The sequence below is a fragment of the Tachyglossus aculeatus genome, chromosome 5, assembly GCF_015852505.1.
Source record: "Tachyglossus aculeatus isolate mTacAcu1 chromosome 5, mTacAcu1.pri, whole genome shotgun sequence".
In the NCBI taxonomy this organism is placed as follows: domain Eukaryota; kingdom Metazoa; phylum Chordata; class Mammalia; order Monotremata; family Tachyglossidae; genus Tachyglossus; species Tachyglossus aculeatus.
Window position 1 is genome coordinate 35,082,257 of NC_052070.1, and position 17,581 is coordinate 35,099,837.

Consider the following 17,581-nt stretch of genomic DNA (forward strand, 5'->3'; position numbering starts at 1 on the left):
GGTCCCTACCCAACAGTGGGCTCACAGTCTAAAAGGGGGAGACAGAGAACAAAATCAAACATACTAACAAAATAAAATAAATAGAATGGATATGTACAAGTAAAATAATAGAGTAATAAATCTGTACAAACATATGTACATATATACAGGTGGTGTGGGGAAGGGAAGGAGGCAAGATGGGGGGATGGAGAGGGGGACGAGGGGGAGAGGAAGGAAGGGGCTCAGTCTGGGAAGGCCTCCTGGAGGAGGTGAGCTCTCAGTAGGGCCTTGAAGGGAGGAAGAGAGCGAGCTTGGAGGATGGGCGGAGGGAGGGCATTCCAGGCCCGGGAGATGATGTGGGCCGGCGGTCAATGGCGGGACAGGCAAGAATGAGGCCTAACGGTGAGGAGATCAGCGGCAGAGGAGCGGAGGGTGCGGGCTGGGCTGGAGAAGGAGAGAAGGGAGGGGAGGTAGGAGGGGGCGAGGGGATGGATGGACAGCCTGGAAGCCCAGGGTGAGGAGTTTCTGCCTGATGCGCAGATTGATTGGTAGCCACTGGAGATTTTTGAGGAGGGGAGTAACATGCCCAGAGCGTTTCTGGACAAAGATAATCCGGGCAGCAGCGTGAAGTATGGATTGAAGTGGAGAGAGACACGAGGATGGGAGATCAGAGAGAAGGCTGATAATAATAATGATGGCATTTATTAAGCGCTTACTATGTGCAAAGCGCCTCCTCTCCCATTAGCTCCCCTAAGACAGAGACTGGAGCTATTACATCGAATGGCCCCCCACAACCTTGTGAAGTTACCTGCGTTGTAGTACGATGGAGGGGACGGGAGGGAGGTATATCTTAGGTGTCTTCCTCTCGCCCATCTTCAGTACTGTAACTGTTGAAGGAGAGAAGCCCAACACACCTCTTGTGTGTTCATCCATGTACCAATTATTCATGCTTTTTGGGCATAATGAAAAAAATTATATATGGGACACTGTGTACGCACACAAACATGCATATATATATTTGTATGCACAGCACCCCCATATTCAACACAAACATGCATATATATATATATATATATATTTGTATACACAGCACCCCCATATTCAACACAAACATGCATATATATATATATATATTTGTATACACAGCACCCCCATATTCATTCAATTGTATTTATTGAGCGCTTACTGTGTGCAGAGTACTGTACTAATCAATCGTATTTATTGAGCGCTTACTGTGTGCAGAACACTGTACTAAGCGCTTGGGAAGTCCAAGTTGGCAACATATAGAGACAGTCCCGACCCAACAGCGGGCTCACAGTCTAGAAGGGGGAGACAGACGGGGTGTATATATTAATTATATATGGTATTAATATTAAATATATTAATAGTCCTTGTTAAGCGCTTACTATGTGGCAGTTACTGTACTAAGTGCTGGGGTAGATACAGGACAAGGAGGTTGACACGGCCCCTATTCCACAGGGGGCCCACAAGTCTTAATCCTCATTTTGCAGATGAGGCAACTGAGGCCAGGAGACCGTTGGCGATGGATCATCATCAATCGTATTTATTGAGCGCTTACTGTGTGCAGAGCACTGTACTAAGCGCTTGGGAAGTACAAGTTGGTAACATATAGAGACGGTCCCTACCCAGCAGTGGGCTCACAGTCTAAAAGGGGGAGACAGAGAATAAAACCAAACATACTAACAAAATAAAATAAATAGAATGGATATGTACAAGTAAAATAAATACGTTCTGAACAAATGATTTCTGGAAATAAGGACGAGAATACGTTCTGTGATGTTTCACCCAAGCTGGCACCTGCGGGGCGGAGTGATAGAAGAGCCGTGGTTCTGAATAATAATAATAATGATGGCATTTATTAAGCACTTACTATGTGCAAAGCACTGTTCTAAGCGCTGGGGAGGTTACAAGGTGATCAGGTTGTCCCACGTGGGGCTCACAGTCTTCATCCCCATTTTACAGATGAGGTAACTGAGGCACAGAGAAGTGAAGTGACTTGCCCAAAGTCACGTAGCTGACAAATGGTGGAGCCGGGGTTTGAACCGATGACCTCTGACTCCAAAGCCCGGGCTCTTTCCACTGAGCCACGCTGCTTGTCTGCTGTGTGACCTGAAATGATATTGGCATTTGTTAAGCGCTATGTGCAAAGCACTGTTCTAAGCGCTGAGAAGTGAAGTGACTTGTGCAAAGTCACACAGCTGACAATTGGCAGGGTCGGGATTTGAACCCATGACCCCTGATTCCAAAGCCCGTACTCTTTCCACTGAGCCACGCTGCTCGTCTGTCACACACCCCTGAATGTCAGGGGTCCGGGTTCCGAGCCCGTCTTCGAGACTGTGAGCCCGCTGTTGGGTAGGGGCCGTCTCTATATATTGCCGACTTGTACTTCTCAAGCGCTTAGTACAGTGCTCTGCGCACAGTAAGCGCTCATTTGAATGAAAAGTACCGGCTCTGACACCTGTTCCCTGTTAAAGGCACTTAACCTCCCTGTGCCTTAGTTTCCCCAACTGTAAAATGGGGGTAATAATACCTGTACCCTACCTCGCAGGGGTGTTGTAAATATATATATATATATCATCATCATCAATTGTATTTATTGAGCGCTTACTGTGTGCAGAGCACTGTACTAAGCGCTTGGGAAGTACAAGTTGGCAACATATAGAGACAGTCCCTACCCAACAGCGGGCTCACAGTCTAAAAGGGGGAGACAGAGAACATATATATATATGTTTGTACGTATTTCTTACTCTATTTTATTTTGTTAATATGTTTTGTTTTGTTCTCTGTCTCCCCCTTCTAGACTGTGAGCCCACTGTTGGGTAGGAACCGTCTCTATGTTGCCAACTTGTCCTTCCCAAGCGCTTAGTACAGTGCTCTGCACACAGTAAGCGCTCAATAAGTACGATTGAATGACTGAATGCGTAAATAACTAATTAACGTTAGGCGTTTTGGTAATAAAAACACCACATGGAAACACACAAGCACTTAGTACCGTGCTTGGCACACAATAAGCGCTCAATAAATACAACTGAATGAATGAATGAATGAATGAAGTGAGCCCATCATGGGCTGTGTCTGGCCTGATTATTCCATGTCTAGCCCGCTGCTTGCTTCAATGCTTAGCACACAGTACGCACTCAAAGACCACCACGATTACAATCAATAGCATTGAAAGAGAGGCAGGGATGAGATAGTTTTCAAACAGTTATTAGACTGGAAAGGCCCCACTTTGCACTAAGTGCTTAGTACAGTGCTCTGCGCACAGAAGCGCTCAAACAGTACTATTATTACCGTGCGAGTCAACCGCTTACTATGTGTCAAGTACTGTTCTAGGCGCTGGGGTAGATACAAGTTAGAGAAGCGGCGTGGCTCAGTGGAAAGAACACAGGCTTTGGAGTCAGAGGTCATGGGTTCGAATCCCAGCTCCGCCAACTGTCAGCTGGGTGACTTTGGGCAAGTCACTTCACTTCTCTGGGCCTCAGTTGCAAAATGGGGATTAAGACTGGGAGCCCCCTGTGAGACAACCTGATCATTTTGTAACCTCCCCAGCGCTTAGAACAGTGCTTTGCACATAGTAAGCGCTTAATAAACGCCCTCGTCATCATACAAGTTCATCAGATATGTCGCAGTCCCTGTCCCACATGGGGCTCACAGTCTAAGCGGCAGGGAGAACGGGTCATCATCATCATCATCAATCGTATTTATTGAGCGCTTACTATGTGCAGAGCACTGTACTAAGCACTTGGGAAGTACAAATTGCCAACAGATAGAGACAGTCCCTACCCAACAGTGGGCGCACAGTCTAAAAGGGGGAGAATACCACCGACTGACTCACAGTGCTTTGCACATAGTAAGCGCTTAACAAATGCCATCATCATCATTTCAGCCCTGGATTTGAAAATCTTGGGCCACGACCGAGACTCAGGATAAGCGAGGCTGTGGGAATCCAGTATTTTTTTTATCATGGCATTTGTTAAGCGCTTACTATGCGCAAAGCACTGTTCTAAGCACTGGGGAGGTTACAAGGTGATCAGGTTGTCCCAAGGCGGGGGGCTCACAGTTTTAATCCCCAGTTTACAGATGAGGGAACTGAGGCCCAGAGAAGTGAAGTGACTTGCCCGAAGTCACACAGCTGACAGTTGGCGGAGCTGGGATTTGAACCCGTGACACCTGACTCCAAAGCCCGGGCTCTTTCCACTGAGCCATGCTGCTTCTCCCTAGTTAAACAGCAGCTGCTCCCAGGGAGTAGACATTGAGGCATATATATATTACTGGTACAAAGATTGCATGGATAAAGTGGCCCTGTGGTGCAATCATTTTCATTTACATTTTTAATAAGTCCTGGACAGTTTTAAGACGACCCACCCCCCCCAAAAAAATTCACACCGCCTTGCCCGTTCTATACATTTTTCTATATACAGGATTACTTTTCCCCTTACAGCAGATCCTCCGTCCTTGAGACGTCAAAGGACTCCTGTTTTGGCTCCCGCCTCCCTTTCCAAGTCACCGTCGGTTAAGTTTCAGACAGAGCACACGCCGGCTCTTGGCGTGCGTGTCTTTCGTTCATAAAAGCGGTGTGCTGAGCCCGCAGAGTGCTCACGATCTTCTCTTCTATTTCGATCCCGTCCTCCAGCTCTTCGTCCGTGAGCGACAGCGGCGTCTCCGAGTCTCTGGTGACCACGACGACGGAGGTTCGCCGCGATTCCAGGACATTGGCCACCACCACTTGGTGACTGTACGTCTCCAGGGCCTTCCGCGCGCGATCGATGACGATCGCGGGGTCGGTCTCCAGCTTGAAGGAGATGACGAACGCCCTGGGCGCCCAGTCTTTAATCAGAGGGGAGAGCATTTTCGGCACCATCTTCATTGTTATCTGCAGCACAAAATAATAATAATAATGATAATGAAAATAATAATCGTGGTATTTGTGGGGTGGGTGCAAGATAATAAAGAAAATAATAATCGTGGTATTTGTGGGGTGGGGTGGGTGCAAGATAATCGGGTTGGACCCGGTCCCTGACCCACTTGGGGCTCAATTAACTGTATATTTTGAGCGCTCTTTGCAGAGCACCTGGGAGAGTACCATATAACAGGGTTGGTAGACACATTCCCTGCCCAGAACGAGCTTACAGTCTAGAGGGAAAGACAGACATTGATATCAAGAGCTTAGAACAGTGCTCTGCACATAGTAGGCGCTTAATAAATGCCATCATTATCAAGAAAAAATTACAGCATGTATATAAGTTCTGTGGGGCTTAGGGAGGGGTGAGTAAAGGGAGCAAATCCAAGTGCGATGCAAAAGGGAGGGGGAGAAGAGGAAATGAGGGTTTCGTCAGGAAGGCTCGCAGTCTTAATCCTCGTTTTAGAAATGAGGAAACTGAGGCTCAGAGAAGCGAAATGACTTCCCCAAGGTCACAGAGGAGATAAGTTCTGTGGGGCTTAGGGAGGGGTGAGTAAAGGGAGCAAATCCAAGTGCGATGCAAAAGGGAGTGGGAGAAATGGAAATGAGGGTTTTGTCAGGAAGGCTCACAGTCTTAATCCTCGTTTTAGAATGAGGAAACTGAGGCCCAGAGAAGCGAAATGACTTCCCCAAGGTCACAGAGGAGACAAGTTCTGTGGGGCTTAGGGAGGGGTGAGTAAAGGGAGCAAATCCAAGTGCGACGCAAAAGGGAGTGGGAGAAATGGAAATGAGGGTTTTGTCAGGAAGGCTTGCAGTCTTAATCCCCGTTTTAGAAATGAGGAAACTGACACCCGGAGAAGCGAAATGACTTCCCCAAGGTCACAGAGGAGATGAGTTCTGTGGGGCTTGGGGGGGGGTGAGTAAAGGGAGCAAATCCAAGTGTGATGCAAAAGAGAGTGGGAGAAAAGGAAATGAGGGTTTTGTCAGGAAGGCTTGCAGTCTTAATCCTCGTTTTAGAAATGAGGAAACTGAGGCCCGGAGAAGCGAAATGACTTCCCCAAGGTCACAGAGGAGACAAGGTCTGTGGGACTTAGGGAGGGGTGAGTAAAGGGAGAAAATCCAAGTGCGATGCAAAAGGGAGTGGGAGAAGAGCAAATGAGGGTTTCATCAGGAAGGCTTGCAGTCTTAATCCTCATTTTAGAAATGAGGAGACTAAGGCCCAGAGAAGTGAAATGACTTCCCCAAGGTCACAGGGAGGACAAGAGGCAGAGCCGGGATTAGAACCCAGTTCCTCTGACTCTCAAGCCTGTGCTCTTGCCACCAAACCACTGCTGCTTCTCAAAAGAAAAGCTTATCACTAAACCCAACAGGCACTCAGTCATTAGTACTTATTGAGCACTTACTGTGAACAAAGCACTTGGGAGAGTACAACAAAAAAATATTCTAAAGGGCAGAAAACTATCAGCAGATGCTAAGTAGGGATCCCAAGTTTATCTTCACCTAATAAAGTCTCTGCAGTTTACATATGGGTTTCCCATTTTATCAGCCCCACCAGTTCATTTTCACTGATTTGCAGGCCAGGCATTTTGCTTCTTACTCATCTTCAGATCAAGCTAAAGGAGGAACCAAGGAAAGAGTGCATTACGGGAGTCGAGTCAATAATAATAATAAAATAATAATAATAATAATAATAATAATAACAACAACAACAGAGTATTAATCCCAGCTCTGCCTCTTGCCTGCTGGGTGTCCTTTTGGGCAGAGTGTGTGTCTGTTATATGGTAATAATAATAATGATGGCATTTACTAAGCGCTTACTATGTGCAAAGCACTGTTCTAAGCGCTGGGGAGGTTACAAAGTGATCAGGTTGTCCCACGGGGGGCTCAGTCTTAATCCCCATTTTACAGATGAGGGAACTGAGGCACAGAGAAGTGAAGTGACATGCCCAAAGTCACACAGCTGACAATTGGCAGAGCCAGGGTTTGAACCCATGACCTCTGACTCCAAAACCCGTGCTCTTTCCACTGAGCCATGCTGCTTCTCATTTGTCTGCTGTGTGACCTTGGGCAAGTCACATCACTTCTCTGGGCCTCAGTTATATATACACATATGTATTATATTTATATATACATATATATTATATATATATAATGGCATTTATTAAGTGCTTACTATGTGCAGAGCACTGTTCTAAGCGCTGGGGAGGTTAATAGCGATGGTATTAAGCGCTTACTATGTGCAAAACACTGTTCTAAGCGTTGGGGGTATACAAGGTGATCAGTCTGTCCCACGTGGGGCTCATAGTCTTAATCCCCATTTTACAGATGAGAGAACTGAGGCACAGAGAAGTTAAGTGACTTGCCCAGAGTCACACAGCTGACAATTGGCAGAGGTGGGATTTGAACCCATGACCTCTGACTCCAAAGCCCGTGCGCTCTTTCCACTGAGCTATGCTGCTTCTCTAATAATGATGGCATTTATTAAGCGCTTACTATGTGCAAAGCACTGTTCTAAGCACCAGGGAGGTTACAAGGTCAAGGTGATCAGGTTGTCCCTCGGGGGGCTCACAGTCTTCATCCCCATGTTACAGATGAGGGAACTGAGGCCCCGAGAAGTTAAGTGAATCGCCCAAAATTACACAGCTGACAAGTGGCAGAGCCGGGGTGTGAACCCATGACCTCTGACTCCAAAGCCTGGGCTCTTTCCACTGAGCCACGCTGCTTCTCCGTACAAGGTGATCAGGTTGTCCCACGTGGGGCTCACAGTCTTCCCTCTTCATCCCAACCGCTACCCTGCTCGTTCAAGCTCTCATCCTATCCCGTCTGGACTACTGCGTCAGCCTTCTCTCTGATCTCCCATCCTCGTGTCTCTCTCCTCTCCAATCCATACTTCATGCTGCTGCCCGGATTATCTTTGTCCAGAAACGCTCTGGGCATGTTACTCCCCTCCTCAAAAATCTCCAGTGGCTACCAATCAATCTGCGCATCAGGCAGAAACTCCTCACCCTGGGCTTCCAGGCTGTCCATCCATCCCCTCGCCCCCTCCTCCCTCCCCTCCCTTCTCTCCTTCTCCAGCCCAGCCCGCACCCTCCGCTCCTCTGCCGCTAATCTCCTCACCGTACCTCGCTCTCGCCCGTCCCGCCATCGACCCCCGGCCCACGTCCTCCCCCTGGCCTGGAATGCCCTCCCTCTGCCCATCCGCCAAGCTCGCTCTCTTCCTCCCTCCCAGGCCCTACTGAGAGCTCACCTCCTCCAGGAGGCCTTCCCACACTGAGCCCCTTCCTTCCTCTCCTCCTCGTCCCCCTCTCCATCCCATCTTACCTTCTTCCCTTCCCCACAGCACCTGTATATATGTTTGTACATATTTACTACTCTATTTATTTTACTTGTACATATCTATTCTATTTATTTTATTTTGTTAGTATGTTCGGTTTTGTTCTCTGTCTCCCCCTTCTAGACTGTGAGCCCACTGTTGCATTGGGACCGTCTCTATATGTTGCCAACTTGTACTTCCCAAGCGCTTAATACAGTGCTCTGCACACAGCAAGCGCTCAATAAATACAATTGATTGATTGATTCATCCCCATTTGACAGATGAGGTAACTGAGGCACAGCGAAGTTAAGTGACTTGCCCAAAGTCACACAGCTGACAATTGCTCAGTAACCTCATCTGTAAAGGTAACATTGATTGATTGATTGATTAAAGTGGAGATTGACTGTGAGCCCCTGTGGAACAACCTGATCACCCTGTAACCCCTCCAGCGCTTAGAACGGTGCTTTGCACATAGTAAGCACTTAACAAATGCCATTATTATTATCCCAGCGCTTAAAACACAGTGCTTGGCTCCTGGTGAGGGCCTAATGGTACCCGAAAAAAAACCAAAAGCCAAATGAGGAATGAGAATGTGGCACGGAGGGAGGCCTTTACCTGTAGAGGCCCTGCCGAGGACTGGATCTTGTGTTGCGGCATTTCAGACGCAGGGACGTAGAAATCGGACACGGCCGCTGCCAGATAAAACATCGCTGAGGAACCTGCAAAGAGAAGCACAGGGGGGGTCACACACAAGCCCAGAGCAGGGCAGACGCTGCTCGCCACCATCAAGGGGATTCCTTCAGCACTGACTATGTGCACAACACCGTACTCAGCGTCCACTAGTTATTATTGATAATAATAACGGCATTAAACATTTATTACCTGTCACTGTTCTAAGCACAGGCGTAGACACAAACTAATGACGACTGTGAGCCCGCTGTTGGGTAGGGACCATCTCTATATGTTGCCAACTTGGACTTCCCAAGCGCTTAGTACAGTGCTCTGCGCAGAGTAAGCGCTCAATAAATACGATTGAATGAATGAGCTTTCCTCATCTCCAACTCCCTTCTGTGTTATCCTGACTCCCTCCCTTTGCTGTTCCCCCCTCCCAGCCCCACAGCACTGATGTCCCAAGCTCATAGTCCAGTGCTCTGCACACAGTAAGTGCTCAATAAATACGATTGATGATGATGATGTACATATTTGTAATTTTATTTATTTGTATTGCTGTCTGTCTCCCCCACTCTGGACTGTGAGCCCGCTGCGGTTAGGGAATGTGACTGTTTATTGTTATATTGTTACACTCCCTTACGGTGCTCTGCACACAGTAGGCGCTCAATAAACACGACTGAATCAGGTTGGGCAAAACCCATGACCCACAAGGGACTCAGTCTTCATCCCATTTTACAAATGTGGTAACTGAGGCCCACAGAATAACAATAATAATAATAATAATGAGGGCATTTATATTGTTACACTCCCTTACGGTGCTCTGCACACAGTAGGTGCTCAATAAACACGATTGAATGAATCAGATTGGGCAAAACCCATGACCCACAAGGGACTCAGTCTTCATTCCATTTTACAAATGCGGTAACTGAGGCCCACATAATAATAATAATAATGAGGGCATTTATATTGTTACACTCCCTTACAGTGCTCTGCACACAGTAGGCGCTCAATAAACACGATTGAATGAATCAGATTGGGCAAAACCCATGACCCACAAGGGACTCAGTCTTCATCCCATTTTACAAATGTGGTAACTGAGGCCCACATAATAATAATAATAATAATAATAATAATAATAATAATAATAATAATAATAATAATGAGGGCATTTATATTGTTACACTCCCTTACGGTGCTCTGCACACAGTAGGCGCTCAATAAACACGATTGAATGAATCAGGTTGGACAAAATCTATGACCCACAAGGGACTCAGCCTTCATCCCATTTTACAAATGCGGTAACTGAGGCCCACATAATAATAATAATAACAATGAGGGCATTTATATTGTTACACTCCCTTACAGTGCTCTGCACACAGCAGGCGCTCAATAAACACGACTGAATGAATCAGATTGGGCAAAACCCATGACCCACAAGGGACTCAGTCTTCATCCCATTTTACAAATGCGGTAACTGAGGCCCACATAATAATAATAATAATAATGAGGGCATTTATATTGTTACACTCCCTTACGGTGCTCTGCACACAGTAAGCGCTCAAAAAACACGACTGAATGAATCAGATTGGGCAAAACCCATGGCCCACAAGGGACTCAGTCTTCATCCCATTTCACAAATGCGGTAACTGAGGCCCACATAATAATAATAATAATGAGGGCATTTATATTGTTACACTCCCTGACGGTGCTCTGCACACAGTAGGCGCTCAATAAACACAATTGAATGAATCAGATTGGGCACAACCCATGACCCACAAGGGACTCAGTCTTCATCCCATTTTACAAATGTGGTAACTGAGGCCCACAGAATAATAATAATAATAATGATAATGAGGGCATTTATTAAGCACCTACTATGTGCAAAGCACTGTTCTAAGCGCTGGGGAGGTTACAAGGTGATCAGGTTGTCCCACGTGGGGCTCACAATCTCATTCCCCACTTTACAGATGAGGGAACTGAGGCACAGAGAAGTGAAGTGACTTGCCCCAGGTCACACAGCAGACAAGTGCCAGATCCAGAATTGGCACCCAGGTCCTTGACTCCCAACCCCGTGCTCTATCCACTAGGCTCTCCCGAATGTTTAGCACAGTGCTCTACACATAGTGAGTCCTCACGTATACCACTGATTGACTGATACAAGAGAACTGGCAGACACATTTATTACTCTATTTATTTATTTTACTTGTACATATCTATTCTATTTATTTTATTTTGTTAGTATGTTTGGTTTTGTTCTCTGTCTCCCCCTTCTAGACTGTGAGCCCACTGTTGGGTAGGGACTGTCTCTATATGTTGCCAACTTGTACTTCCCAAGCGCTTAGTACAGTGCTCTGCACACCGTAAGCGCTCAATAAATACGATTGATTGATTGCCTGTGACTTTACAGTCTGCTCCAGGGAAGGATGGTCAGCAGCTCTTCTTGGAAGCCTGGTGGGCTCCCCATCAAATTTATTCATTAATTCAATAGTATTAATAAGCGCTTACTGTGTGCAGAGCACTGTACTAAGCGCTTGGGAGACTACAACAGAGTTGGTAGATACATTCCCAGCCACAACAAACTAACCCTTAGTGTAGTGGAAGCAGCATAGCGTAATAAAGCATGGGCCGGGAGACGAGGACCTGGGCTCTAATCCTGGCTCTGCCACTTATGATAATGACGGCATTTATTAAGCGCTTACTATGTGCAAAGCACTGTTCTAAGCGCTGGGGAGGTTACAGGGTGATCAGGTTGTCCCACGGGGGGGGTGCTCACAGTCTTCATCCCCACTTTACAGACGAGGGAACTGAGGCACGGAGAAGTGAAGTGACTTGCCCGAAGCCACCCAGCTGACAACTGGCGGAGCCGGGACTTGAACCCATGACCTCTGACTCCAAAGCCCGGGCTCTTTCCACTGAGCCACGCTGCTTCTCACTTGTTTGCCGCGTGACCCTGGGCAAGTCATTTAACCCCACTTACCCCAGCTCTTTTCTTTTGTCAATATGGTATTTATTAAGCGCTGTGTGCCAGGCACTGTACTAAGCGCTGTGGTAGGGGCAACCTCATCAGGTTGGACACAGCCCATACCCCACATGAGGCTAACGGTCTTAATCCCCATTTACAGATGAGGTGAAAGAAGCAGAGTTTGGGAGACCTAATTATCTTGTATCTTCCCCTGTGCTTAGTATAGTGCTTGGCATTTAGTAAGCGCTTACGCCAAACCAGTTATTCCTGTGGTCTGCACCCCGGGAGCACTCACTAAATGTGACTGATGGAAGCTCGCTGTGTGCAGGGAAGGTATCTGTTGCACTCTTAAGTGCTTAGTACAGTGCTGTGCACATAGTAAACGCTCACTAAATGATTGATGGAAGCTCACTATGCACAGAGAATGCATTCTCCCAAGCGCTCAGTCCAGTGCTGGGCACCCAGTTAGCGCTCACTAAATACAACTTATTAAAAGATGGCCTGGGAGCCTGAAGGCTTGGGTGGGGGGGGTCTTCCTTTCTAGCTTGGCAGGGGCCTCGGAGTCAGGTCATGGGTTCTAATCCTGGCTCTGCCACTTGTCTGCTATGTGACTTCACTTCTCTGGACCTCGGTGACCCCATCTGTGAAACGGGGATTTAAGACCGTGAGCCCCACGTGGGACAAGGACTGTGTCCAATCTGACTTGCTTGCGTCTACCCCAACGCTTAGAACAGTGCCCGGCACATCGTAAGCACTTAACAAACACAATTATTATTATTATGATTTCTCGGCCTATTTGTAAAATGTGGATTAAGACTGGGAGCCCCAAGTGGGAGAAGGACTGAGTCCAACCTGATTACCTTGCACCAAACCCAGGGTTTAGAACAGTGCTTGGCCCATAGTAAGCGCTTACTAAACACCACAATTATTATTAATGCTATTCTCTGGGCCTCACTGACCTCATCTGCAAAATGGGGAACAAGACCGTGAGGCCCATGTCTCAGCGCTCAGAATAGTGCCTGGCACATAGTAAGCCCTTAATACTATGATTATTATTTTTGTTATTCTCTGGGCCTCAGTGACCTCATCTGTTAAATGGGGATTAAGTCTGTGAACCCCGTTTGGGAGAAGAACTGCGTCTAACCTTATTACCCTGTACCTACCCCCATCTTAGAACAGTGCTGGGCTCATTCATTCAATCATATTTATTGAGCGCTTACTGTGTGCAGAGCACCGTACTAAGCGCTTGGGAAGTCCAAGTTGGCAACACATAGAGACGGTCCCTACCCAACAGTGGGCTCACAGTCTAGAAGGGGGAGACAGAGAACAAAACAAAACCTATTAACAAAATAAAATAAATAGAATATGTACAAGCAAAATAGAGTAATAAATACATGCAAACATATATACAGGTCATAGTAGGTGATTAAACACTAACGATGATGGTGTTTGTTAAGGGCTTACTACATGCCGGCTCTGCCAATTGTCAGCTGTGTGACTTTGGGCCAGTCACTTCACTTCTCTGGGCCTTGGTTACCTCATCTGTAAAACGGGGATTAAGACTGTGAGCCCCCCGTGGGACAACCTGATCACCTTGTAACCTCCCTAGCGCTTAGAACAGTGCTTTGCACATAGTAAGCGCTTAATAAATGCTATCATTATTATTATTATTGTGCCAGACATTGTTTCTAAGCGCTGGGATGGACACAGTCCCTGTCCCACGTGGGGCTCAATTCTCATTCAAATACGAATGAATTTTACCAATAAAGAAACTAAGACCCAATCAATCAATCAATTGCATTTACTGAGCGCTTACTGTGTGCAGAGCACTGTACTAAGTGCTTGGGAAGCACAAGTTGGCAACACACAGAGACGGTCCCTACCCAACAGTGGGCTCACAGAGCTAAGTGATAATAATAATGGTATCTGTTAAGTGCTTACTATGTGCCAAGCACTGCTCTAAACGCTGGAGTAGATACCGGGTAATCAGGTTGTCCCACGTGGGGCTCACAGTCCTAATCCCCCTTTTTACAGATGAGGTCACTGAGGCACAGAGAAGTGAAGTGGCTTGCCCAAGCTCACCCAGCAGACAAGTGGCAGAGTGGGGGATTGGAACCCAGGTCCTCTGGCTCCCAAGCCCATGTTGTTTCCCCCATGCCAGGCAGCTTCTCCCCGTCGTCCCCGTCTCCATCCCCCCCATCTTACCTCCTTCCCTTCCCCACAGCACCTGTATATATGCTTGTACATATTTATTACTCTATTTATTTATTTACTTATTTTACTTGTACATATCTATTCTATTTTTGTTAGTATAATAATAATAATAATAATAATGACGGCATTTGTTAAGCGCTATGTGCAAAGCACTGTTCTAAGCGCTGGGGGATACAAGGTAATCAGGTTGTCCCATGCAGGGCTCACAGTCAATCCCCATTTTACAGATGAGGGACCTGAGGCCCAGAGAAGTGAAGCGACCTGCCCAAAGTCACCCAGCTGACAGTTGGCGGAGCCGGGATTTGAACCCATGACCACTGACTCCAAAGCCCGGGCTCTTTCCCACTGAGCCACGCTGTTTGGTTTTGTTCTCTGTCTCCCCCTTTTAGACTGTGAGCCCACTGTTGGGTAGGGACCGCCTCTACGTGTTGCCAACTTGGACTTCCCAAGCGCTTAGTCTAGTGCTCTGCACACAGTAAGCGCTCAATAAATACGATTGATTGGTTGATTGATTGGTTGGCCCAAGGTCGATCGGCAACCAAATGGCTGCCCCGGGCCGAGAGGCCGGGTCCTCCCGGCTCCGGCCCCCCGTGGCGTCCATCCCGGGGGGGAACGCACCGAGCGGGCTGAGCGCCCGGGCGGCGGCTTGCAGCAGGTAGAGGTAGTCGGCCAGCGTGGTGAACTCCACCGCCAGGAAGGTGCCGTTGGCCGCCGCCTCCTGGTAGCTCCGCAGGGCCGCCGCGAAGCCCGGCAGGGCCGCCGCCTCCGCCTCCAGCCGCAGCACGGGGCCCGGGCCCGAGGCCCTTGACCGGGCCTGAGGGCGGGACGAGGTCTGAGGCGAGGCCTGAGGATGGGACGAGGCCTGAGGCGAGGCCTGAGGATGGGACATGGCCTGAGGCGAGGCCTGAGGATGGGACGAGGCCTGAGGCGAGGCCTGAGGATGGGACATGGCCTGAGGCGAGGCCTGAGGATGGGATGGGGCCTGAGGCGAGGCCTGAGGATGGGACGAGGCCTGAGGCGAGGCCTGAGGATGGGACAAGGCCTGAGGACTAGACAAGGCCTGAGGCGAAGCCTGAGGATGGGACAAGGCCTGAGGCAAGGCCTGAGGGTGGGACAAGGCCTGAGGTGAGGCCTGAGGGTGGGATAAGGCCTGAGGCGAGGCCTGAGGGTGGGACATGGCCTGAGGCGAGGCCTGAGGGTGGGACGAGGCCTGAGGCGAGGCCTGAGGGTGGGACGAGGCCTGAGGCGAGGCTTGAGGATGGAACATGGCCTGAGGCGAGGCCTGAGGATGGGACAAGGCCTGAGGCAAGGCCTGAGGGTGGGACAAGGCCTGAGGCGAGGCCTGAGGGTGGGACATGGCCTGAGGCGAGGCCTGAGGGTGGGACGAGGCCTGAGGCGAGGCCTGAGGATGGGATGAGGCCTGAGGCGAGGCTTGAGGATGGGACAAGGCCTGAGGGTGGGACAAGGCCTGAGGCGAGGCCTGAGGGTGGGACAAGGCCTGAGGCGAGGCCTGAGGGTGGGACAAGGCCTGAGGCGAGGCCTGAGGGTGGGACATGGCCTGAGGCGTGGCCTGAGGATGGGACGAGGCCTGAGGCGAGGCTTGAGGATGGAACATGGCCTGAGGCGAGGCCTGAGGGTGGGACAAGGCCTGAGGCGAGGCCTGAGGGTGGGACAAGGCCTGAGGCGAGGCCTGAGGGTGGGACATGGACTGAGGCGAGGCCTGAGGGTGGGACGAGGCCTGAGGCGAGGCCTGAGGATGGGACGAGGCCTGAGGATGGGACGAGGCCTGAGGCGAGGCCTGAGATGAGGCCTGAGGACGGGACAAGGCCTGAGGCGAGGCCTGAGGATGGGACGAGGCCTGAGGTGAGGCCTGAGAACTAGACAAGGCCTGAGGCGAGGCCTGAGGACGGGACAAGGCCTGAGGACTAGACGAGGCCTGAGGACTTGACAGGGCCTGAGGCGAGGCCTGAGGATGGGACGAGGCCTGAGGATGGGACGAGGCGTGAGGATGGGACAAGGCCTGAGGATAGGATGAGGCCTGAGATTGGGACAAGGCCTGAGGGCTAGACGAGGCCTGGGGCGAGTACTGAGGATGGGGCACGGCCTGAGGATGGGCCGAGGCCTGAGGCGAGGCGTGAGGATGGGGCGAGGCCTGAGGACTGGACAAGGCCTGAGGTGAGGCTTCAGAACGGGCCAAGGCCTGAGAACGGGCCAAGGCCTGAGGCGACGGCTGGGGTTGGGCCGAGGGCCGAGGCTCGGGCTGAGGCTGGGCTTGAGGCGGTGGTTCGGCCCCGCCCTCGGTCCCGGGTTCGGCCAGGCGCAGGGCGGGCAGCCAGGCCTGCGGCGGGAAGCGGTGGGCGAAGGGGAAGGCGGACCGTGCGCGGTGCAGGAAGAGGACGGCGTAGCCGGCCGCCAGGAAGGCCTCGGCCGAGCCGGCTCCGCGCCGCCCGCTGCTGAAGTTGTCCAGGAAGCGCACGGGCCGCGCCTCCAGCGGCACCTTGGTCCCCCCGGACGTGACGAGCACCAGGCGCCGGCCCTGCCGCGCCTGCCGCTCGGCGAACCGCGCCATGACCACGGACCACTGAGACAGGCCCGCCGGCTCCGGCAGCTCCGACTCCATCGGGCCTCGGGCGGGCGGACGGGCGGACGGACTGACGGACGGACGCCCCGAACGCTCTGCGCAGGCGCACCACCCCGCGGACCCGCCCCGCGGGCACTCCGAGTCACCAGCGCCCGACTGCGCAGGCGCGGAAATCAGGCGGCTGAGCGACGCAGGGTCAGCAACGCCCTACTGCGCAGGCGCGGAAATCAGGAGGCGGAGCCACGCCGGGTCGCCATCGCCCGACTGCGCAGGCGCGGGAGTCAGGCGGCGAAGCCGCGCAGGGTCGCCAACGCCCGACTGCGCAGGCGCGGGAATCACACGGCGGACCCGCCGAGAGACGCGGGGTCGCCATCGCCCGACTGCGCAGGCGCGGAAATCAGGCGGCCTGACCGCCTTGACGCAGGGTCACCAAAGCCCGACTGCGCAGGCGAGGAAATCAGGCGGTGGAGCGACGCGGGGTCACCAACGCCCGACTGCGCAGGCGCGGAAAGCAGGCCGCGCCGCCGTGGACCCGCCCACAGGCAAACTGGGTCACCGACGCCCGACTGCGCAGGCGCGGAAATCAGGCCGCGCCGCCGTGGACCCGCCCACGGAGACACGCCGAGTCATCAACTTCCGACTGCGCAGGCGCGGAAGTCAGGCGGCGGAGCCACGCAGGGTCGCCATCGTCCGACTGCGCAGGCGCGGAATCACACGGCGGACCCCGCCGGGGGACGCAGGGTCACCAACGCCCGACTGCGCAGGCGCCGAAATCAGGCGGAGGAGCCACGCAGGGTCTCCGCGGCCCGACTGCGCAGGCGCGGAAATCAGGCCGCGCCGCCGTGGACCCGCCCACAGGCAAACTGGGTCACCGACGCCCGACTGCGCAGGCGCGGAAATCAGGCCGCGCCGCCGTGGACCCGCCCACGGAGACACGCC

At 51.2% G+C, this 17,581-nt stretch overlaps 1 protein-coding gene across 3 annotated transcripts; it reads right to left on the reverse strand.

The window, feature by feature from the left end:
* Positions 1-4,313: 4,313 nt before the first annotated feature.
* On the reverse strand, positions 4,314-16,663 carry PPCS (phosphopantothenoylcysteine synthetase). 3 transcript variants are annotated; one of them, XM_038746183.1, is made up of 5 exons: positions 15,782-16,663; positions 15,542-15,631; positions 14,680-15,163; positions 8,829-8,932; positions 4,314-4,873 (listed from the first exon to the last, which is right to left on the reverse strand). In XM_038746183.1, the coding sequence occupies exons 1-5, from the start codon at positions 16,628-16,630 to the stop codon at positions 4,514-4,516; spliced, it is 1,887 nt and encodes a 628-aa protein (XP_038602111.1). In that variant the 5' UTR covers positions 16,631-16,663; the 3' UTR covers positions 4,314-4,513. The 3 variants fall into 3 exon arrangements, with proteins under 3 accessions (XP_038602111.1, XP_038602110.1, XP_038602112.1); XM_038746182.1 differs by lacking the exon at positions 15,542-15,631 and having other exon boundaries at positions 14,680-15,463; positions 15,812-16,663; XM_038746184.1 differs by lacking the exon at positions 15,782-16,663 and having other exon boundaries at positions 14,680-15,373; positions 15,542-15,583.
* Between the last annotated feature and the right edge of the window lie 918 nt (positions 16,664-17,581).

Excerpts from the sequence above, each read along its gene's own strand:
- PPCS (XM_038746182.1), bottom strand. The coding sequence starts at position 16,630 with ATGGCGCGGTTCGCCGAGCGGCAGGCGCGGCAGGGCCGGCGCCTGGTG. Across the intron at positions 15,464-15,811 it reads AGGCCTCGTCCCATCCTCAG|GCCTCGCCTCAGGCCTCGTC; the intron begins GCCTCGCCTCAG and ends TCCCATCCTCAG. Across the intron at positions 4,874-8,828 it reads CCTCGGCAGGGCCTCTACAG|ATAACAATGAAGATGGTGCC; the intron begins GTAAAGGCCTCC and ends TTTGTGCTGCAG.